Source organism: Anabrus simplex, chromosome 1 (assembly GCF_040414725.1).
Source record: "Anabrus simplex isolate iqAnaSimp1 chromosome 1, ASM4041472v1, whole genome shotgun sequence".
NCBI classification, from domain to species: domain Eukaryota; kingdom Metazoa; phylum Arthropoda; class Insecta; order Orthoptera; family Tettigoniidae; genus Anabrus; species Anabrus simplex.
In genome coordinates, this window is record NC_090265.1 from 1631545741 (window position 1) to 1631569824 (window position 24084).

Sequence of the window (24084 nt, forward strand, 5' to 3'; positions counted from 1 at the left end):
AGGGTCCCGGGTTCGATTCATAGCAGGGTCAGGTATTTTAACCATCATTGGTTAATTTTGCTGGCACAGGGGCTGGGTGTATGATTCGTCTTCATCATAATTTTATCCTCATCACAATGTGCAAGTCGCCTACGGGAGTCAAATCAAAAGACCTGCACCTGGCGAGCCGAACATGTCAACGGACACTCCCGGCACTAAAAGCCATACGCCATTTCATTTACTGTCACTATCACTTGTAGGCAGTTCATCACCACCACCGCGTTGTTGGCATACATCAGCAATAATCTCTTCATCCAATAGTTCTCCACATACAGCCAGATTATCATCAAAATGCACAAAAGTATCGAATTCTACACCCTCCGGTAGCGTTAGCTCATTGCCAGACAAAACTTCGTCCCCATAATCATCATTAGACGCAGCCTCTTCTAGTAACACACCAGCCTTGTGGAAACAGTTGCTGATTGTGGAGGATGACAACTGCTTCCAGGCAGCCGAAATAAAGTCCATGGCTTGTAGCAAATTAATGGAGAGAGGTTCATTTCCTGCAGCACTCAATGTTATTAAATGTTGAACCAGCATTTTTCTATAATGCACTTTGAAATTTGCAATGCTGCCCAAATCAAACGGCTGTAGAAGACTGGTACAGTTAGGAGGGAAAAATTCCACTCGAACATTCTCCAGAACGATTTGAGGTGGATGTGCTGTACATCGATCCATAAGAAGAAGGATCTTCTTCTGTTTCTTTTTCATTTTAATGTCCAGTTTTTTCAACCACTGTTCTATTAGAAGCATAGTCATCCAAGAATTTCTGTTGGATTCATATTCCGTAGGTTTTGTTTTTGCACCCTTAAAACCCCTTGGATTCTTCGATTTTCTTATCACAAGCGAAGGAAGCTTGTCAGATCCATCTGTATTGGTGGCGAGAAGTACTGTTACACAAATTTTACTTTTCTTCCCTGAATGGCATGAGTCACATTTTTCAGCTAATGTTTTATTAGGAAGGAGATTGTAGAACAGGCCTGTCTCATCACAAATGTAGATGTTTGGAGGTTGATAATTGCTTACGATACCCGGCAGAACCTCTTCTTTCCAGTGTTGCACCGTGACGTTGTCCACAGCTTTTGAGTTACAGCAAAATGTTCTCCCTGTGATTCCATGACAATCTTTAAATGCTTGCAACGATCCGGATGAAGCCTTGAAATCAGCAGTGATACTGATCATTTTAGGTAAATCTATCGCCTTTGCCTTTAGCATGTTGCCACTAACTGGTAGAGCTGCAGCCCACGTCTACTTGGCTAGGGGCTTTACGTCGCACCGACACAGATAGGTCTTATGGCGATGATGGGTTAGGAAAGGAATAGGAGCTGGAAGGAAGCGACCGTGGCCTTAATTAAGGTACAGCCCCAGCATTTGCCTGGTGTGAAAATGGCACTTCTACTTGAACCATGTGAAAAGTGCTTTCTCCAAATCTACATACCTTCCTTCTTGCTGACAGCTGCGCTTTGCTGATTTTGAACCCAGTTTTAAGAACTCATAAAAAATAGAGTTTCTTTTACTGATGACTGTACATAGCGTGGTATAAGCAATCCTGAAGTCTGAAGCAATTTCAGTTTTTGTTTTGTGTGGATTAGCATCCACTTCTCATATAAATTTTACATTTTCATCTAGGGTATAACTTTTCCTTTTTCTGTTATCCATGGCTAATCGAAAGCAACTACTACTGTTCAACAGTAAACACCAGATGCCGGCACCGTGGACATTTTACTTCTCTGTTGTTCCAACGAAAGAAATGATCATATTCAAACAAATTTACTGTATTTTCCTTTGTTTCCACACCGAAACCACCCACTTTGCTTGTAATGTATCTTAAACTTTGGCGGCATTGTGAAGGTCAAAAACGATGAAGGTAGAGAAGGTGCGAGATAGAGAGGGAAGGGTACTCGCTCGGTTGACCTTTGTTAAGCTGCCAAAAAGTAAGGGTCAACAATGTCACTCGGCGAAACTCTTTGTGTTCTGTTTCAACACCGAAACCCGACCGCTCTACTTCCGCCTATGCTGACAAAGAGGAAAATTCGTAAATACAGTCGTTCCTTTTAAAAAAGCACGTGCTCATTACAATTACGCAAAAATCAGTTATATTTCACTGACACTTAATACGTATAACAGCAAATTACGTATAATCGGATTAGGTATAAATAAGGTTTAATTAACACCCTTTTAATACACATTTTTCTGGGATCTAAAGGAAATTATGTATAAATATGAATTACGCAGAGCAGAGTTACGTATAAAGCAGATTCAACTGTATATATATATACACACACACACACACAATAATAAGGATGTTGTTTTTCTTCTTTTATCACAGACTGCAGTTATGCAGAGTTAAATCATGCAGACTGGCGATATTGGTCCCACACTTAAAAGCACTTCAGTTCCATGGTATTGTATAGTGTAATATTGCCGGTTTCCTACGGGTCTGTTTAAAATACCTCTTTTCCCACTCCCATGCATCTGTTCAGTAGCACCAATTTTTTAAAAAATCTAAAATCGCACATTTTTGTCAGGTACGCGGTACTGCACTTGCAACAACATACATATTAACTAAGTCGAAGCTGAAAAGAAATGGCTTCCACTGAAAAAAAAATTTGATCTTTGTGTTATTTTTATAACCACTGCTATAGTTATGAGATAGAGAGAGAGAGTCCTGAATAGTAAATAAAACATTAGTAAATACTATTTAGATGGGCAACTGAATGAATAATTTCACCCATGTATATAGAGGGCAATTTGGCCATAGGCTATGTATTTCCCTCCCCAAAATTATGAAATGAATAAAAATAAAACCATATGAACTCTATAGAGAAACAGAAGTGATACTGTATAAATGATAAGGTTTTGTCATAGTTAATAATACACTGACTGACAGAGCAAATGCAACACCAAGAAGGAGTGGTCAGAACTTTATGCCAATTGCAGGGTAGACTGACGTCATTGAGGTATGCTCATGATGTGAAATGCGCCGCTGTGCTGCGCACGTAGCGAACGATAAATGGGACACGGCGTTGGCGAATGGCCCACTTCGTACCGTGATTTCTCAGCCGACAGTCATTGTAGAACGTGTTGTCGTGTGCCACAGGACACGTGTATAGCTAAGAATGCCAGGCCGCCGTCAACGGAGGCATTTCCAGCAGACAGACGACTTTACGAGGGGTATGGTGATCGGGCTGAGAAGGGCAGGTTGGTCGCTTTGTCAAATCGCAGCCGATACCCATAGGGATGTGTCCACGGTGCAGCGCCTGTGGCGAAGATGGTTGGCGCAGAGACATGTGGCACGTGCGAGGGGTCCAGGCGCAGCCCGAGTGACGTCAGCACGCGAGGATCGGCGCATCCGCCGCCAAGCGGTGGCAGCCCCGCACGCCACGTCAACCGCCATTCTTCAGCATGTGCAAGACACCCTGGCTGTTCCAATATCGACCAGAACAATTTCCCGTCGATTGGTTGAAGGAGGCTTGCACTCCCGGCGTCCGCTCAGAAGACTACCATTGACTCCACAGCATAGACGTGCACGCCTGGCATGGTGCCGGGCTAGAGCGACTTGGATGAGAGAATGGCGGAACGTCGTGTTCTCCGATGAGTCACGCTTCTGTTCTGTCAGTGATAGTCACCGCAGATGAGTGTGGCATCGGCGTGGAGAAAGGTCAAATCCGGCAGTAACTGCGGAGCGCCCTACCGCTAGACAACGCGGCATCATGGTTTGGGGCGCTATTGCATATGATTCCACGTCACCTCTAGTGCGTATTCAAGGCACGTTAAATGCCCACCGCTACGTGCAGCATGTGCTGCGGCCGGTGGCACTCCCGTACCTTCAGGGGCTGCCCAATGCTCTGTTTCAGCAGGATAATGCCCGCTCACACACTGCTCGCATCTCCCAAACAGGCTCTACGAGGTGTACAGATGCTTCCGTGGCCAGCGTACTCTCCGGATCTCTCACCAATCGAACACGTGTGGGATCTCATTGGACGCCGTTTGCAAACTCTGCCCCAGCCTCGTACGGACGACCAACTGTGGCAAATGGTTGACAGAGAATGGAGAACCGTCCCTCAGGACACCATCCGCACTCTTATTGACTCTGTACCTCGACGTGTTTCTGCGTGCATTGCCGCTCGCGGTGATCCTACATCCTACTGAGTCGATGCCGTGCGCATTGTGTAACCTGCATATCGGTTTGAAATAAACATCAATTATTCGTCCGTGCCGTCTCTGTTTTTTCCCCAACTTTCATCCCTTTCGAACCACTCCTTCTTGGTGTTGCATTTGCTCTGTCAGTCAGTGTAAATGTGATAGAAAGGAATGTTGTAAAAGTACGATTATTAGGCAGTACCAAACAGTTCATACGACAGGCATGAGGGACTTAAAAAAAAAAAAGAATTATGATTGGTGGAACATAAAAATGTGAATAGCTCATGGGATGGGTTTAAAGCAATTGCTGAGGAGTGTGAAGATACGTATGTACATTGTCTATTTCTAATCTAAATGAGACAGAAAAAAGTACTATTACTGTTAGGTGCATGGTGCATGGCTTACATAAACATCTAGCTGAACATTTTAAAACATACTATCGGACATGTCACAATTCCTGCTTAATGTCAGAGACTAGTGCTCCGAACTACCTAGTACAACCTTCCTGGCAGTCCATGTAAGGTGCAGGCTCTTTAGTTCCATTGTGCAGGGCTCATGCGCTATTCCACATTATCTGTGAGAAGCACAACTCTATGCTACATGTTCTTAGGTTCCCTATCGTGTTCCCCTCCAAGAGATTTACGATAATTGGTGCATACCTGTTTAAGAACCACAGTCATAAAACATATCTTTAGCTCTGATTAAGGAACCATCTTCTATAAGATGATTTACCAATATTGAGAAAAGCTGCTAAAGTATATATATCAAACCATGCAAAATAATTGAAAATAATTTCTTCACTCATAAAAATCTATCAAACAGGTAATGAACGTATGTCAATTTTTGTGTTCTGAAACATACCGAAGCACATGTTGTTGATTGTCATTGGACTACTAACGTCCCATGTTACCTCGATTCAGGAAACCTCTGAGGCGGTGTACTGCTAGGATATTCCCTGAGTAGGCCTAAGGTTGTCTGGAGGCTGTGACTTTTAAGAATATCTTGAGGATAAATAATGTGCCAGTTTTAGAGTTTTGAAACTGATGACTAATTTCAGCATTAAACTGTAAAATAATTATTCATTTATTAATTATTTACTGAAATGTGCACAAACGATGCAAGTACATATGATGGTTACAGTTACATTACATTATAGTTTTAATCTTTGATGAATTGGATAACTGGTTAATCTGTTTCTACATTTGAGAATGTTGCATCTCCCAAAGAAAAGGCCACACAATTCACATATACATCCTGGGTTAGGTTGGTGGTGTCCTTTCCTCTTGCAGATTTTATTGATTGATTGATTTATTGATGCTTGTTGCTTAAAGGGACTTAACATCTAGGTTATAGGTCCCTAATGGTACAAAATGAGATGAAATGAAATGACAAATTAAAAACCCAAAATCCTCCACTGACCACAATTCAAAACATGAGGACAAGGAATGATGGATGGAAGGATATGAATTCAACTCCTACTTCACTTATTTTCAATCTCCAGCTTAAGCTGATTTTCTGAAAACAAAAATACATGTTTCTTTATTTTTAAAGGAGACTACAAATATCAATTTTTACGTCTGTAACATGTACGTTTATGAGATATACTCATTATAAAAAGCCCCACTCCTTGGTTGAGTGGTCAGCGTTGAGGCCTTCGGTTCACAGGGTTTCGGCTTCGGTTCCGGGCTAGGTCAGAGCTTTAATCACATGTGATTAATTCTTCTGGCTCAAGGACAGGTTGTTTGTGTTTGTCCCAACAACCCCCTCTTCATATTCACTTAACACACCACATTACCAACCACAACAGGAACACGCAATAGTAATTACATGCCTACATATACGGTCGCCGTCAGGGAGGGCGTCCAGCCATAAAACAGGGTCAAATCCACATGTGCGACACAGTTCGCACCCACAACCCCACGGGTATGGGTAAAGAGGTAGAAGAAGATACTCATTTTTAAAATTCATCCGCTTCTGTTATTCTTTTCACCCCCTTAAGTGGATTTTCCAAAATAAAGTGTGTTCATTTTTAAAGGAGATTCCAAGTACCAATTTAAACGTCTGTAACATCTTCATTTTCTGAGATATATGTATTCCTCACTTCTTTTCACTCCCCCCCCCCCTCCCTTTAAGTGGATTTTCTGAAAACAAACATTTGTGTTCTTTTATTTTAAAAGGGGATTCCAAATACCAACTTTCATGTCTGTAACAAGCTAGGTTTTTGTGATATATTGTAGATAATTTCACTGCTGTAGAATCCTGGAGCTGACGTTGCCATGGTTACGGCAGTTCATTACTTCATCTGATTCCTAGAGGAGGGGTAGTGTGGTGCCAATATCTCTATAATGGTTTGTTTTAGGGCCTTAAAATATGGTTTTTAGGCCCGTAGGGCTTACCGAGTTTTGTTCTTTGGGTCAAGGGGATTAAATTGAGCTTTGTGTCGTCCTTGTACGACAATTTGATATTTTGCCTATAATTTTTATATCTTCCCCCCGTGTCCCCCACGTCGAATTGTTTTGAAAATAAAATAAAGCCCACGTTACGCACTGGCAATGTAGCTTGCTATTGGTGAAGTAATTTTTAAAATCGGTTCAGTAGTTTTTGAGTCTATCCATTACAAACAAATATACAAATTTTTCCTCTTTATAATATTAGTATAGATAGGTTCCCTAGAGGATGGGACCGAAACCATTTTTTGAAAACACGAGCTGTCATTTGGTCATAGCCATCAGCTTTGCAGTCTCAAATATTTTTAGCCGACAAATAAAGACAATTCTCCACCCAGCCCTTACATTGCCAGCATGCAACCCCCTGTGGGTGGGGGCGGTGGAATAACACCCACGGTATCCCCTGCCTGTCGTTAGAGATGAATAAAAGGGGCCCCAAGGACTCTCAGCTGAGTCCTGGCATTGCTTATACTTACTTGTGCCAGGCTCCTCACTTTCATCTACCCTATCCGACCTCTCTTGGTCAATTCTTGTTATTTTCCGACTCGATGGTATTAGGTTCCTGAGGCCTAGAGAGTCTTTCATTTTCACGTCCTTCATCTTTCTTTGGCCGATACCTTCATTTTTTGAAGTATCGGATCCCTTCCATTTTTTCTCTCTGATTAGTGTTATACAGAGGATGGTTGCTTAGTTGTACTTCCTCTTAAAACAATAATCACCACCACCACCCCAGCATGCTATACAATAATACGCTTGCCTTGTGATGTTGGTGCCTTCAATATGCAATTATAAGTTCCATTGCCCCACTCTTTCTGCACAATGTCAGGAGCGTCATACCAAGTTCCATCTAGACAGAAAACTCTGCACCCCTTGGAACGTAACTTCCAGGGACGGTCTATGAATTTATATCGCTAAGTTAATATTCTAGCAGATTTCATTATAGTCTGCTTTCCACTCAGAATAAAGAAACAAAACCCAAGTTTTATTAACAGCTATCATAGTGGGGGTTTTTTTTAAATAAAGAAAGCCACACACACACTTTTCAAATGCTTTAACAGTTCCTGTACGGTCGGCAAACCTTTAGTACGTGTAAGCAATAAACTTCCTTTAGTAAAGAATGTATATACCTTGCGTCTCACCAAGTCACAGCAAAAATCATCAATTTGGTCAAAAATAACTATTATTACCATACTATTTTGGAGTTGCAGAACCTCTTTGTAGGACTTTCCGAATAGTTTTCCTGTCAAGTTTCAAAATTTAGCTCTCTCCGAAATATACCAGTAACTCTTGCCTGTTTTGTTCTTCATAACATACCTGTATGCATTACATACCAGCCATTGACATTGCTTACTTAAAGTTTTAGTCAGTTTTGTTTTCTTCAAAGAACTACTACTACTACTCCTCCTCAGTTGAGTATCACTCGTGGGCATAGAACAAATGCTACTCGGTTGAGTATCACTGTTACGGGTGCTCGGCTGAGGATTGTTTGCATGCATGGGTAATTTTAATTCATGATTTTCTGGTGCATTAATTTCCACGGCCTTCACATTATTGCATGAAGCTAACTGAAACTAACACTTCACAAATATTAATTTATGAAGTAAATATTACAAGACTTCCGAACAGCGAACGAAGCTTGTACGAATTGTCCAACTGAAAAAAAGAGACTGACATCTATTGTAATAAGAGGTGTATGGGAAACATAGCTGTGAGGATTTCTGTTTGGGAATGAGAACTTCTGTTTTAAAGTCCACTACCGCCATAAATTGGCAAAAGTTTAGTTACTGCAACAATTTTTCAGAGCAGACATCTAGGAGCGATTGAACTGTCATTTGTTTCTTTCTCACGATGGTCATGATCGTGGGATGCACAGTGCTGCCAACTCATGACAAAATTATTGGTCTGGATTGGTTATGTCCGGCTAGTGACAAAACCATTGGTCAGGGTAGGTTATTTGATGTAGATGTTGATTCCCATACGGAACCTAAAATATTTGTCCTGAATGAGTAAATTTATAATACCAATATAATGGTCCGTTATTGGACATTATAAACTTTCCAGCTAACTCATTCTTGGTTGCCTGCGTTTCGCCCTCGTGTGCTAAGTTAAGCTCGTCAGTTGGGACTTAGCACACCACCCAAGACGCAAGGCTAGTGCATACCGTGGAGGCCACTGCATAGGCTATTTGAAGCCACCAGCAGTGCCAATGCACTATGAGAGCTATGTCTCATTACCAAAAATAGATGCCTGCCTGGCCATCAAATGATGTAGATGTTGATTCCCATAGGGAACCTAAAATATTTGTCCTGAATGAGTAAATTTATAATACCAATATAATGGTCCGTTATTGGACATTATAAACTTTCCCGCTAACTCATTCTTGGCTGCCTGCGTTTCGCCCTCGTGTGCTAAGTTAGGCTCGTCAGTTGGGACTTAGCACACCACCCAAGACGCAAGGCTAGTGCATACCGTGGAGGCCACTGCATAGGCTATTTGAAGCCACCAGCAGTGCCAATGCACTATGAGAGCTATGTCTCATTACCAAAAATAGATGCCTGCCTGGCCATCAAATGATGTAGATGTTGATTCCCATAGGGAACCTAAAATATTTGTCCTGAATGAGTAAATTTATAATACCAATATAATGGTCCGTTATTGGACATTATAAACTTTCCAGCTAACTCATTCTTGGTTGCCTGCGTTTCGCCCTCGTGTGCTAAGTTAGGCTCGTCAGTTGGGACTTAGCACACCACCCAAGACGCAAGGCTAGTGCATACCGTGGAGGCCACTGCATAGGCTATTTGATGCCACCAGCAGTGCCAATGCACTATGAGAGCTATGTCTCATTACCAAAAATAGATGCCTGCCTGGGTAGGTTATTGACAAAACCATTGGACTGGGATGAAGAAAAGGGGGTCTGGGGGACGTAAGCCGCCAGGTTAGGGCTGCAAAGTGGTGTTAGGCTCTAGCATTCCGTACAGTGAGAATAGCACATTCAAAAAGCTAAAGTAATTTATCATGCCTGCTAGTGAAAAAGCAATTTGTCTGACTACATTGTTTCGTTACACATTGCATTTAGTTGTGTTTCTTTTGCGTGCGGGTTGGTAACAGAATGCATTTCACTTTATTGCTGGGAATGATGTCATATCCAATTGTATCTCAGTGAATGCTTGAGCAATGATTAATCGCGGGTGATAAATTATATTAGGTTATAAAAGTAAATGTACTTCTGGGGCACAGCGGGTGGGTCCCTGGCTGTCGCAGTGAACACATCTCACTTCTACAAGGTATTCCACATTATGTTTCACATACTGAGTTTCTACCCAAAATCAACCCCTGGCGGGCAAGCGAGAGGCTGGGAGATCAAATGTACACCCGGTTTCCTTGCGGCCAGCCAGGGACCTGTAGCCTGTCCTGACTTCACAGTACTTAGTTTCATTTGGTTCTTCTTCTGGGTTGAACCGTGTTATTTTCTGCACATTCTGTAAAATTTGCCGCTTTTTTAATACATTGCAGTATTCTTTGTCGATCTGAGGTAATCAGTCTCCTAGGCAGCAATCACACTAGGAATGTACAGAAAACAACACGGTTCAACCCGGAAAGAAAACCAAATAACTCTATACTTACCCAGTTTGTTTGCAGGATTTCTTTTGATAATGTCACGCAGTCTGAGACTAATCTTTTTGGGATATTGTGAATCAAAGGTATCAGCTCATCATACTGTACAGACTCCAAATTCACTGATATGATGCTGCTGCTTTTTTTCTTTCTCTTGTTAGTATTTTTAACATCGCACTACCACACTGAAGGTTTTTGGCAACGCACGGATGGGAAAGAGCTAGGAATGGGAAGGGAGTGGCCGTAGCCTTAACTGAGGTCCAGCCCCCAGCATTTGCCTGCTGTGAAAATGGGAAATCATCTTCAGGGCTGCCGACAGTGGGATTCAAACCCACCATCTTCCGAATGCAAGCTCACAGTTACGCGATCTTAACCACAAGGCCAAACTTGCTCAGTTATGCTTCTACCAATATAAATGGTCCGTTATTGGACATATAAAATTTCCAGCTAACTCATTCCTATTTGCCAGCGTTTCACCCCAGTGTGCTAAGTTGGGCTCATTAGTTGGTAAATAGCACACCTAACAAGAAGCATGGCTAGTGCACACCATGTTCGATAACAGACCATTTATACTGGTATTATAAATTTACTCATTCAGGACAAATATTTCAGGTTCCCTATGGAAATCAACATCTATATCATATGATGCTTCTGTAGAGTGTGTCAAAAGTCTCAGCAAAGTCTATAACGTCTGCATGAAATTGTTTACGTGCAAGTCTTAATGTCTTCTATTAAGTTCTTAATTGCCTGAAGGGTGTTTTGTCCATCATGAACCTGAATTATTCACCTAGAAGTTCGGGCATGACTTCTCTGGTGATCCTTTTCATCAAACACTTTTTTCAGTATGTTGAAGAAATTATTCTCTACATAAATTTAGGTTACTGACATCACCGTTCGCTTTAGGCCTAGATATTTTATTATTAAATATCTCCATCCTGCTGATATGTTACCCATTTTAAGGCACTGATTCATTATTTTGTGAGTTCTGGGAGCAGAGAGCATTGGCTGTGATTATGAGATGTTCATTAAACATCCCATCAGGGCCAGGGGTCTGTACGGTTTCTTGAACCTCTTCCGTCATGAAAGGACTAGTGATACTTATTTATACCAAAGGACTTCGATGCATAGGCAAATGTGATTCTTGGTTTGTTTAGTATTTTGGGAAAGTGATCCCCCCAGGTGGCCATGTTTATTCTACTTATTGTTTGTGATCATCAATGCGTCAAAGCATGGTACAAATCTTTATAGGTCTTCCTCTTGTTCCTTGTTCAGGCCAACTCTCTCGGTATTATTATTAATATTACCGGGCGAGTTGGCTGTGCGGTTAGGGGCGCGCAGCCGTGAGCTTGCACCCGGGAGATAGCGGGTTCGAACCCCACTTTTGGCAGCCCTGACGATGGTTTTCCGTGCTTTCCCATTTTCACACCAGGCAAATGCTGGGGCTGCACCTTAATTAAGGCCACGGCCACTTCCCTCCCACTCTGAGGCCTTTCCCATCTCATAATCACCGTAAGGCCTATCTGTGTTGGTGTGACGTAAAACAAACTGTCATAAATAAAAAGCAGAATAAAATTTGCTTTATGTCACACTAATACAGGTAGGCCTTCTGGTGACGATAGGACAGGAGAGGGCTAGAAGTGGGAAGGAATCAACAGTGGTCTGAGGTAGAGCTGCAGCATTTGCCTAATGTGAAAATGGGAAACAATGGAAAATCATCTTCAAGGTTGCCAACAGTGAGGTTTGAACCCAGTACCATATCTCCTGAATGCAAGCAGACAGCGACATGAGCTACTAGCTCGTATGTCCAGAATAGAATCCTGGAATGTCTATATAGTATTAGTCATGAAAGTTTTGGTGAATATGTCTTGCTTAGTCCAAAGGTCTGTAGAGGCTAGTTTTAGTGTGTGTTTCAGCCCTTCAATGTCGTATAGGAGTAAGTTAATTCTCGTATCTTGTTCTGTCTCTTGGGGGTGAAAAGAGAATCTGTAGGCTATCTTCTTACTAAAACTCCAGCTGGCCACGAGGATGGAGTGTTAATTTTGTGGAGATCTTGAAGATGGATCTCCGCCTTAAAGGCTTTTGTGTGGTCTGCTTTGGAGCTCTCTGCACTCTGCAAATTGTAATTTTGGTCAAGATGTGAACATCTAACGAAAACAGTGTTTCAAGCATTAGTAGACCTATACACTGTACCTACTATTTCTTGGTACCAGTAGGCTTACCTATTCTTAAACGACGAAGTTGCTTTAAAATTTCGACATACTATTGCAAACATTTAGACATGATGCTATATAGACTATACAGTATCATGTCTATAAGTACGGGTCGTGAAAGCATTAATGGCAATATTGCAAATAAAAGTAGCCTACAACCTATACGTACATAAACATTTAACACTTATTTGTAAGTAGACCTTCCCTCTTCACTGCAAAAACTGCCACTGGCTGCAATAAAGTTGATATTATAACTAAAACCTCTAGACTTAAGTGACTATAAACAAATTTAGAGTCTGGTAATTTCAAGCTATGAAGCTAGCTGCAGATCTGGTATCGTGGTGATGTACGATTCCTTCACAGTAGCTTGTACGTAGAATAGGTCTACTTCAAACATCACTGTAAACCTACATCTTCATTTTCTTTAACGTTTAACCCGTCTGGTTGTGGAGTCCGCTACATGGATCTGCTGTCTCAATTTCATTCTATCTCGGGCCGCATCTGGATGAATATTCCCACTCCTGAGGTCTTTATGTAGTGTGTCGGCCCAACGTTGCTTAGGTAGGCCTAGTCCCTTTGGTCCTATGCTGACGACCTCTAGGTTGCCGCCCCTCTTTGCAATCGGAGAGGGTTCTCGTGGATTGGTGCTACGCCAAACTCTTCTTGGTGCTGTCATTGGAGTGAGTTGGAATACATAATAAGAACAGATGAAATGGTATGTACATTCAATCTTCATTTGATAAACAAGTAGCAAATAACATAAACTTCGCAAAAAAAAATTGGGAGTACCTTGCATGGCCTACACTACAATTATTATCATCATTATTTAACAATTCCATCATGAAACATAATACATTCCAAATGCTTATAGTTGAAAATATTTACCGTAGGTTACTGACACGACGGTATGGTATTTGTCACTTACCTTTCCTGGATCATTTTTCTTGGTTTTCTTCTTTTGACTGACACTCGATTGACTCTGGTTAGAAGTCGCAACTTTCTTTGGATCGGCTTTCTTTTTTTGTTGATTCTTTTTCGGATAATCATCATCATCATCAATACTCAGAACAGCAAACCGGGATGCTACTGCTGTCGCCATTATTAATTAGTTAGTATACTAACAGATATTTAATAAAAACTTTAAATAAATGTTGATATCGCAGGGAAGAAATATAATCTTCTTCTGTTGATGCTACTCCATTCTAATCACACTATCAGAAAGCAAAGTACCACTGGGATTTCACCTTACGATTTCTACCAAGCACAAACTGTCAAATCAACTGAACGCCGTAGTTCATGCCTTTTGTTGTTCTCGTACGGAATTCTGGGATAAAAGCACTGGGCAAGATACTAATGCATTGTGGGGAACTATTGTACTAAGGTACTAACATGTCTGCCGAAGTGTGATGGAGTGCTGTTGTTTGCGTGTGGAAATCGAAGGTGAATTGCCCTTTTCTGTTTGACTGAAGATAATTATCTTAATTTTTTGTATGGTTTTATGCGCCGTGATTCGTTGTGATAACGAGTGATCTTTTGTTCCCTTGTCAATACTGTCATATTTTAAATTCAATGGCGTAGTTTTAATGTTTTGATTGTTCACACAAGCCAAGGTGGATATTGACAGAGTATATTGTATTGACGGCTCAAAATGATATACTCATCCAGCAACAAAAATTAAACTTATATAGTGGGAATTTAGTATACTCTGAAATAAATGAATTTGAAAACGCCGCCACATTAACTGAGCCTAATGTAATTGAACTCTCCGGTGGTGTAGCTGTAGTATTCGTACAATATTTCCATTCTGTTGCGATCTGTTTTAATCATGGTATTTTCACTAATAGCTTGAATATATTTTGCTTGCTTCTAAGTAGCTTAATTATACTTTAAACCTTGCATTGAATAAACGTAACATCTCAAGTACAGGATGATTCTAAAGTTATTTTATGACAACCTTAAAGTCAAGGTTTGGTAATAAATTTTCTTGTGATTAAGTGGTATAAAATATTTTCTATTCAGAAACTTTCGCTAGTAACAGTATTTTGGTTGATCGGCCCTTTTCTTAATGTGTGAGATTGTGCTCTCAGTGTATTTAATAGGAGATCAGCAAAGGAAGTGGTGTATGAAATTATGGAAATCTACCTTAAACTGTACTTTAAATAATTAGATTATACATCTAGTATATTCCTAGAATACATACCTGCTTCTATTCCAACATTCTCCCTTTAATTATGCGCACAACCTCTGCCTCGGATTTCTTATCCATATTCACCAGTCACCAAAATAGTAGGTAGGTCACATCCTGGAAGATGTCTGTTGTTACATATGCAATTAGCACAGCTTTGTTTTAAGCCTTGATTTACCAAGCAATGACAGCTTCATATAGGCCTAGACTTTGTTTTGCTCATCACTAATTAACTGAATCTGATATACAGTATTGTGATGTTCATTTTTTGCATATACCTTGTTCGAGTGTTACTGTGGATGTTTATGCGACACCAAGTACATATCTCTTCGTATTAAGTGCCGTATCGTACAGCATTTGAGTGAATTTACATTCGTTGATGAAGCAGCTGCTTGAAAAGTAAAAGTTTGTTACAGGTCATACAAATATAGCAAAATGGGCACCTGTGATAGTTGTTCATCGAGTATTCATACCTTTATTAATTTTATTGCTGATACTGCCTCTTCAGGCTTACTGACCCGGCAAATTGGCCCCGCAGTTAGGGGCACGCAGCTGTGAGCTTGCATCCGGGAGAGTTTGAGCCCCACTGTTGGCAGCCCTGAAGATGGTTTTGCGTGGTTTCCCATTTTCACGCCAGGCAAATGCTGGAGCTGTACCTTAATTAAGGCCACGGCCGCTTCCTTCCCACTCCTACTCCTTTCCTATCCCTTCATTGCCATAAGACGTATCTGTGTCGGTGCAATGTAAAACAAATTGTAAAAAAAAAAAACCAACAGGCTTACTGCATTTTTCTTCTTTAATGTGCCCTTTTGGGTGTACCTGACATTGGCAGCCAATGTGGTGAGTGTGTATGTCTCTCTTACAATGCTTAAAATCTACTCTGTTACTCTAGCACCATTTGAGACAAGTAGGCCTATGTTCTGTAGCTGTGACATGTCTCCTACTGATTCCATGAGGCTTTCTACCTTTCTTTGTGAGACAATATAGAGGGAGTGGACTTTTTATCCTCTCAACGTAGGCCTATGTCCAAAATATGACTCTGCACGTCATAGTTATCAGCTTCTCTTTATTTGTGCCAGATGATCATAGCAATTCTTAATTTGTAATCATATTGGTTCAAGAGATTCAGAGCATTCGTCTGTGTCTGTCACATTTCAAATGTTTCGAGGCATTTTGTGAAATATGCTTTAGAGACCATGTATCTGCTATATATAACATAAACATCAGCAAAATCATGCCCAATACCTGCTTTTGTGCTAGTGAGTCTACCTAGTTCATTTTTCAGAGTTTTAGCCATCTGTCAGGTAAACCGGTTCTACACGGTTTGTTCCACTTGGCTGACTCACTGCCCGTATTCACTACCACCACCAATGTGTGCTCACGCCTACCCATTCATTATGCACTGCTATTTCTATTTAATTTGCAGACGGACCTACTCCCCCCCTCCGATTTAAGCGGAAGACTCTTTATTTTCGGTCCTTCCTCCTTCCTGATCGCAGAGACTTATCTCCTGATTTTGAGAGCAGGTTTAGTATTTCTGTATTTTTGGAAAATCCCAGGTTTTTCCTCGTCCTTTCAGTAGGTGGAGAGAATTGATGTTCAGTGGGTACTTGCAAGACAGATACAATCAACTGGTGGTGTTTTTAAATATGACAGAATCTCTAAGGTAGCCTAATGCTTTTTATTTTATCATTTCCACATACCAATTCTGTCTGTTGGACTACTTTTTAGCATATTTACAAGGACAAAAACTCGATTCATATCAAAGCTTCCCGGAAGAAAAAAGAATTATGGAGAAAAATTAAACCTGTTCAAGGAGGCCAGTGTCTTGAGCATAAATCCAGCTCAGGAACAGTGTTGCCGACTTAGCGGATTTTCCGCTAAATTTGGCGGAATTACAAGACTGTCGGCGGAGAAATATACTATTTAGCGGACAGCGGATTTTTTTGGGTGGAATTCTAGATTTATTATACCGGAATTTAGCGTTTTATCCATTTTACTTTTTCTAAAAAATTTGTACTCCAGTCTGCCTCTGAGCCATTCCATATTTCTTGTCAGGAGCTAGCAGTCACGTGAGGAAAATATGTTATTTGGATTTGATGTTATGAGATCGTGGTATCATAAATTTGTAATGCATGGGGAAAGGGTACTTATCTCTTAGTTGACGAATGATGACAGATAATGAAACTGTGAGAGAGTAGCGTTTATATTATGGTATGAAGGATGACTGTTTTAATGAACTGGCCTGTTCTGTGTGTGGCCGTTGAGGTAGGAGATTCACCTAGTTTGCACCCGGCAGTAAAACGCCTACAAGTTTTAGCTTGCCGACTCGCAGGCAGGGGGTTAATTCCAGTGAAACTCACAGATCAGGTGAGTACAGGCACTTACTACTATTATTATTATTATTATTATGTGCTTATGGACCCAATGGATCACGCAAAACTCTAACGATTCTCTTTTCTGAGTTGCCAAACAGCTCTCATCCTTTGTCCCAGGATCCTTTTTCGTTCGTCTGCCCACTTTGCTCCAGTCTTCTTTTTCACTTCGTTCTCTGGTTGCACTTTCCATCCATTAATTTTTTTCCTATAGAGGTTTCTGTCCGCGGTGTCACTTGAGTTCATCTGGGCTTTTTCGAGATCCTTCTTCACTTTCAGTACCCATGGAATATTTTTTAGATGTTCTATGTAGGTGAGAATCGTGTGTGTCAGTCTACTTGCCGGCAGTCTGCGGACGTGCCCATAAAATTTCAGACGTCTTTTGCGGATGTCTGCTGCAATGTTGGAAAGCTCTTCTGTTACTTTGCGTGACCTCAGTGTATATCCATCTTCTGTTTTTCGGGGGCCGACAATTTTCCTCACATTATTATTATTATTATTATTATTATTATTATTATTATTATTATAATAATTATTATTATTATTGCTGCCCATTATTTGAGATCAGATTTCTTGGCGGAATTTTAGCGAATTTTTAGTAGTATTTAGCGGATCTTGAAAATATAAGTTGGCAACACTGCTCAGGAATTTATCAAGAGGCTTAAGGCAGTTACAGCGAAGAGTCACGCGTTCTAAAGCTGAAATACATGTGGTATTTCAGTATTTATATAATACATCCAATATTTCACTATTTATAAATTAATTAATAAGAGAAATGACAGTTGAGTAGTATAATGTGTTAAATTCTTCAAGGTTATGCCATCAATGATGTATTGTAATATATCGAGATATGCTGCAAAAACATCTCATAAAAATAAAAATTAAATAAACTAATTAATTGATTAATAAATAAGAGAAACTACGTGATTGACATTATAATGTGTTAAATATTTTTCAAAATTACATCATCAATCATGTGTTGTAACATGTCGAGATATGCCGCAAAAGAATCTCCTGATTTTTTTTTTTTTTTTTTACTTTAGAAAGTCCTGTCTTCGTATTGTAACGTGATGGCGGGTTGGTTAACTGGTAGCTTCTGTACTAAGATTTATTATTACACTACAGTCCCTACTGTAACTGTCCCTTGCACCCTACTGCAGTTGACTGTACACTGTATTCCAGTAGCAGCTGTCCACTTCACAGTTCTTGCACGCATAAACACAATCTTACATTCACATACAGGATAGGCTTTGTTCTTCAAGATCCCACGTTGCACCGCTGCACTGTTTCGTTTTTGCCATCAGTCCACACTGTATCATCTAATCCGATAGTCACAGCAGTTCACACACTTCACAGCACCGTCCTCATTTTTACTTTGCTGGCAATCGCTCAGTGACAGAGCTGAAACTGAATCCGATTAGATTCCCACTGGCTTTGTTTTTTTTTCTTATTTGGGGGGAGGGGGCAAAGCCCGCTCCCCCGCGTGGCAATCGATTCAATTTACATTGCCTCTGACATGCTATTAATTTCTAAGGAGAAAAGTTAGCAGGGAAGTGATACTACAGGAGTATGCCTGTTCCCTTGCTCAGCATGTTTCCAGGCCAGATATGGTGTTGGGTATCAATAGCAGTATAATCGGGTAGTAAGGGTTAGGAAAAAACCACATGGGCAGAAATAGAAAGATGCCTACATGTAAAACCTGACATTTTGTAAATAGCACATGCAAGGATGTGGTTCTGGAGAGGTCCAGGTCGTTGCGTTCGTTGGGAACAGGTATCGTGCACAAGTCATAAGTCTATTCCTCGCCAGTCCAGTAATTGAGGGGATCACTCCTTCTGGGCACTGCTGTGACTAGCGCGGGCCTTATTGGTTGCTGAGCCCTGCGTCAAGTACCACTAGGGCCCGCCACGCAGCGCCACCTCCTTGGCGTCCCTCATACCCAGTTTACGATCCCGGAGAATGAGGCCAAGCCCGCCTGGGCGGTGCCCTTGTGGATGGGGGTGGGTCATGACGCCGGGCCTCCTTCCTCTCTGCCCGAGCCATGGCTCAGTAAAAAGGGCAACTGCGACGAGAGCCCGAGTGGCCCCCCGCGCAGTTGGCACACACTGGCGCCTTTTTACGTGCTGTGCAGGCTGTGTAGTGGCGATCTCACCCCCACAATGGTTGCACCTCACTAAGAGCCCACATCTCTCCTGACGGTGGCCTCACCTCAGGCAGCGGAAACACTGCAAGAGCTGCCTAGGGGCCGTTTCCATCTCACCTGATTTCCCCTGCCGCTACCCACTGAGGTCCTCTTCAGGTTGGCTCCTCGGTCGACTGCTGTACTGGAAGCAGTCCTGGGTTGCGGCTGGGTGGCCTGTCCTAGTGGGTCGGCGTTGTCTTTCTTGTTCCGGGGGCGGCGCTTGCTTTCTGGCGGTGGTTTCTGCTCGGCAGGGAGGAGGCTTTGTCCTGGTAGCCCTCCTCCCTGCCTGGTGACCCTGAGGTAGCAGGTGGCCCCGCTGCAGTGCCGGCTTCTCCCTCCTCCTGGCTGGCGGTGGCGTCGGTCGTTGCCGGCATTGTGTTGCATTCCCTGTCTTGAGAGGCGCACATCGATGTCTGCATTGTGAATGAGGCACTAGCAGGCGGAGCCTGTGTGGCAGCTTCTGAACGCCCGGTGACGTCCATCTCCAGGTCGCCTTCCTGGTCTGCATCCGGGTGGTTGGCCCTTTCTGGTAGGCCTCGGACTGCGTCCACTTCGCCCAGGCTGGTAGCCAATGTTCCTGGTTGGCGGCCATGTTGGTTTGCGTGTACTTCGTGAAGTACAGCAATCCAACTGCGGTCGCGGCGCTCGGGAACGCCGCCGTTGTCCTCAGCTCTGTCTGGGTGGCTGCCTCCTGGCTGGGCTGCCTGTGTCATCCAGCTGCTCCCCCGAGTCCTGGTAGCCGGACAACCTGGAAGTGTTGCAACACCAGGCTCTCGTAGGCGCGGAAGTGGCTTGGGTCTTTAGGGCGGATTATGACCGTCCAGCCATGGATCACCTTGTGGATGACCTGGGTGATCGGCTCCTCTCCGAAGTGCTCTGCAATCACTGTGAGGAAATCGATTATGATAAATGTATCCTCGAGGTTGTGCTTCCTCCACTGGTTGTACACCAGGAGCGACGGGATTCTAAGGTCGGGGCAGGACTCGGAGCACAGCCTCACTCAAAGATCCTCCATCGCTGCCCTGTAGTTGTAGTCTTCCGGTCTCGCTGCTATGGATAGCTGCACCATCCTAGTCGTCCTGGAATAAAACCTGAAAAAGAGCTAGCATTGAGAAGTGCTTCCTGACAATGCTTGTACTGCGTACTTAAACGTACATTCCCACCGGCAAGTCACTCCTGTTTTACATACCCGGGTCCACCGCATCTGGACACTTCTAGAAGGGACACGCCTCCATAATCTTCCTGAAAACAAATACTCTTGGTGCACCATCCAAATTCTTCTACAACACTCTAGTCTTCCAGGGAGGGAGCAGTGCAATCTAGACGGCAATGGCGGAAGCGCTGACCAATGTACAACCGGCTCTCCTCTGCCTGGTGTCGGTAGTAGGGAGAGGGTGGTCTTTACTTGGTGATGTGTGTACGATTGGAATTGGCTAGCTTTCCCTCCCCCCTTCCCGTAGCTGTACATTGGCATGGCGGACATAGCGGCTTTCCGTGCCACTGTGTCCCCCTCCTTAGGGCAACTCATCTTGAGTTGCTCCACGTTATGGGCCAGACGATCCCGATGCAAAACTATCATCTTCCCATGGGAGATCCGCTGGGTCCGATGGTCGACAGCCATGTTCCTGATGACGATTCATAGGTCCTCGCACTGCGATGGATGGTCCGGTGACTGTCCCCTCATTCACACCTTCGTCTACTGTCAGGACCCTCTTGCCTTTGTAGTCCATTGGTGTGATACATGTGACTGGCTCATACGTCGCGGACTTGGTCCAGCTGAGTCTTCTCTTCTTCTGAGGTGCCGAACTTGATGTTCATGCCAGCACGCAGCATCATGCAGGGATGAGTGTTCTGACCAGGTGCCATTCTCAATGGTTGGTCCTCAGTTTGGACTCCGTTTGTATGCCGTCTCCTAGTGGTGATCCCTCGTGCTGTGGTCATTACTATCATTGCCTCCATCTCCGGAGCCATCGTCAGACCCCACTTAAGGTTCCGCTTCCCCCAAGCTTCGTTCCTGGATGAATCTCTGCGCCGCAGAGCTTACTGCAGGTGTCGGCCACCTCGCGCCGGGTGTCATCTCGGGGCAGCCCGTCTATAGTTATGTCACTAGGTCGCTTGAACTCTGCGTTGAATACCAGTGGCATTCTAATGGCACACTGAATCTTCTCTTGCAGCTCTACTCTGTAGGCAGCTCTCAGTTGGTGGTCATCATAGTACCCGTCCAGTACTCCTACAACCTCCTCATAGATTGAACATGACTGGGAGCTGTGACATACCTGTGTCTTTGCTCATGTAGTCCAGCGATTGGATACTTTGCTCCCTCCGCTGACGTCAATCTGGTCTCAAACTAAGTCTGGCATCTTCCCCAGGAAGTTGTCTCACACCATGGAGTTTCCACCTTGATGACACCGGAGCCGCCATCACTGTTAGTAGGCCTCATTCGTGTCTCCATGTCTGTCGTTCTCTCACGCTAGATACTCGCTTCCTCCACTGGGCCTCGAAATCCAGGCTCCACAACCGCGAGCATTACTTCGGACTGCTTCTCGTCCAGTTTGCTGTCGTTCTGCACGTCACTCTTCACCCCAGTTTTGAGAGAGTGCACTTCATTTTCCAACTTTAAAACTGTTTTCCCACTTCAGTTCACTTAATTCAGACTTAAGTTTGCATATAAAGTCCAAGTTGGTCACAGCTGGGTGAGAGTTTTTTCAGTTTGGTCATACCTAGATTTAATTTCATCCAGCATATTGAGGAGAGTCTGCATCTGTTCAATATTCATTTTCTGTTCACTGAAGATTTTACCAACTACAAAATATGCTAGTGGCCGATCTCGCTTCTGACATCTGTTGTAACGTGATGGTGGGGGTAGTAGATAAATACTTGTCTGGTAACTTCTACACTAAGATTGATTAATTCTAAAAATCACTTCACAGTTTCTCAAGTGTGTACACGGTACACAGTTCACGCAAAGTCACTGTACAGTGATCTCCCAAGAAATTTTCATTAGCCGGGTGGGGAATTCTACTTAAAAAATGAATATGATAAAATCTCTATTTTTCCCCTTTAGAGTATTAACAATAATATCAGACCAATAGACATTAACTGCAAAATTGAACTATTTTAGTGTTATCACGAACAATACATAAGAACAATACATTTTGAACTAGTGTTCTACTGCTCATTCATAATCATGTAACTCCAGTGCTTATCACTAAATTGCTGTGGAGTGCCGTACGGCTTCGTAACGTCTGTGGAATCGAGTACTCGTATGCGATTCCATGGCAATCCATACACGGTTCGCACACAACAATACACGGTAGTCAAGCTAAACATTTAAACTCTGATGTAATTGATGCAGTTTTGCTGACAGTAATGAAGATTATTAAATAAACTGTTTTACAGTATTTACGTTTTAATTTGGAGCACTCAGTGACTCAAATATGTATGAATATTATGTAACTAGCATATGTCTAGGTTATGTTAGCCGGGCGGTCAGTAAAATCGCTTAGGGAGAACACTGCTTGCTTGCTTGCTCTCTCTCTCTCTCTCTCTCTCTCTCTCTCTCTCTCTCTCTCTCTCTCTCTCTCTCTCTCTCTCACACACACACACATACAAGCTAGAACAATTGCACTACATTCCCTACTGCAACTGACCTTAACACCCTAGAGCAGTTCACCGTACACTGTATTCCAACAGCGGCCACACTTCACAGTTCGTCCACAGATAAACAGTCTTGCATTTGCACACAGGATAACCTTTGTTTTTCAAGGTCCCACGTCGCACAGCTGTACTGTTTTGTCTTCGCCGTCAGTCCACGCTATAGCATGCTAATCTGATAGTCACAGCAGTTCACGCGCTTCACAGCACTGTCCTCAGCTTTACTTTCCTGTTATATGTAACTGGGCCCACCCCATCAGGATGCTTCGAGAGAAGGGACACGCCTCCAGAGTTTTCCCAAAAGCGAATACTGTGTGTGCACCATCTAAATTCTTCTATAACACCGGAGGCCTCCAATGAGGGAGCAGGGAAATCCGGACAGCAATGGAGGAAGCGCTGACCAACGTGTGACTGGCTCTCCTGTGCCTGGTGTCGGTAATAGGGAGATATTGGGCCTCACTTGGTGATCTGCGTCCGATTGGAGCTGGCGTCGTGGGCACAGCGGCTTTCCATACCACAGTATTATAAAGACCATTTTAAATAATAAGATAATATAAATAAAGTGTTTAATATTGTCGCTAAAGTTCACTGACATCCATATGTAAATTGTTGACATCTTGGTTGACCAAAGTTTATATACATTTCTAAACCAAAATTAACTATTATCATAACTAGATGCTTCAAGAAGATGCTATTGACAATATTTTCAAGCCAGGATTATTTACCAGTATCACAAAATTATTGGTGAAACCACAATTGTAAACCAAAGCTACCTGATAATACATTGACGATCAAACAAGAGCTTAAAATGGCAAAGTCAATTGAGGCGGACATGCAAGCTGATCAGAAGGACAGACTGTATTTTTGCAGAACCCTACCAGTCCTTCCTGTTGGAGATGGCTGCTGTTATCTTCAACGTGAAGGAATTAGGAAACATCATTACATTTGAAAAAAATAAAAAGTGAAAAGCAGACGGTTTTCATTTTCTACCTTAATGTTATGAAAATTATTTCCTTTTTCGTTTATGCAGAACTAGCATCTACAAAGGAAGCTCTGTCTTCTATTATTTCACATACCATGAACAAATGACAGGATATGCAACATTTAACTTGTTCACTCGAGAAACCTTAGAGGGGGGGAAAAATAGAATTTTAAGACTTCTCATCACCAAGATGAGCAAGATACTGCACTTCTGTGTTAAGCAGCTAAACGGTTTACAAGGGCTAACGTT

The 24084-nt window shown here is 42.6% G+C and overlaps 2 protein-coding genes across 3 annotated transcripts in view; one reads left to right on the top strand and one right to left on the bottom strand.

Moving 5' to 3' along the window:
* LOC136858614 (G kinase-anchoring protein 1) overlaps nt 1-13732 on the bottom strand; it is a 157790-nt gene extending 144058 nt beyond the window's left edge. For both annotated transcript variants that reach the window (XM_067138311.2, XM_067138310.2), the window contains exon 1: nt 13383-13732. In XM_067138311.2, the coding sequence (XP_066994412.1) occupies nt 13383-13556 (174 nt within the window). In that variant the 5' untranslated portion in view covers nt 13557-13732. The remainder of the gene's footprint in view (nt 1-13382) is intronic.
* Nucleotides 13733-13855: 123 nt separating this feature from the next.
* Nucleotides 13856-24084, top strand: part of LOC136863227 (serine-rich adhesin for platelets) — a 367265-nt gene continuing 357036 nt past the window's right edge. The window contains exon 1 of the mRNA XM_067139599.2: nt 13856-13897. The gene's annotated coding sequence lies outside the window, so the exon portion shown is untranslated. The remainder of the gene's footprint in view (nt 13898-24084) is intronic.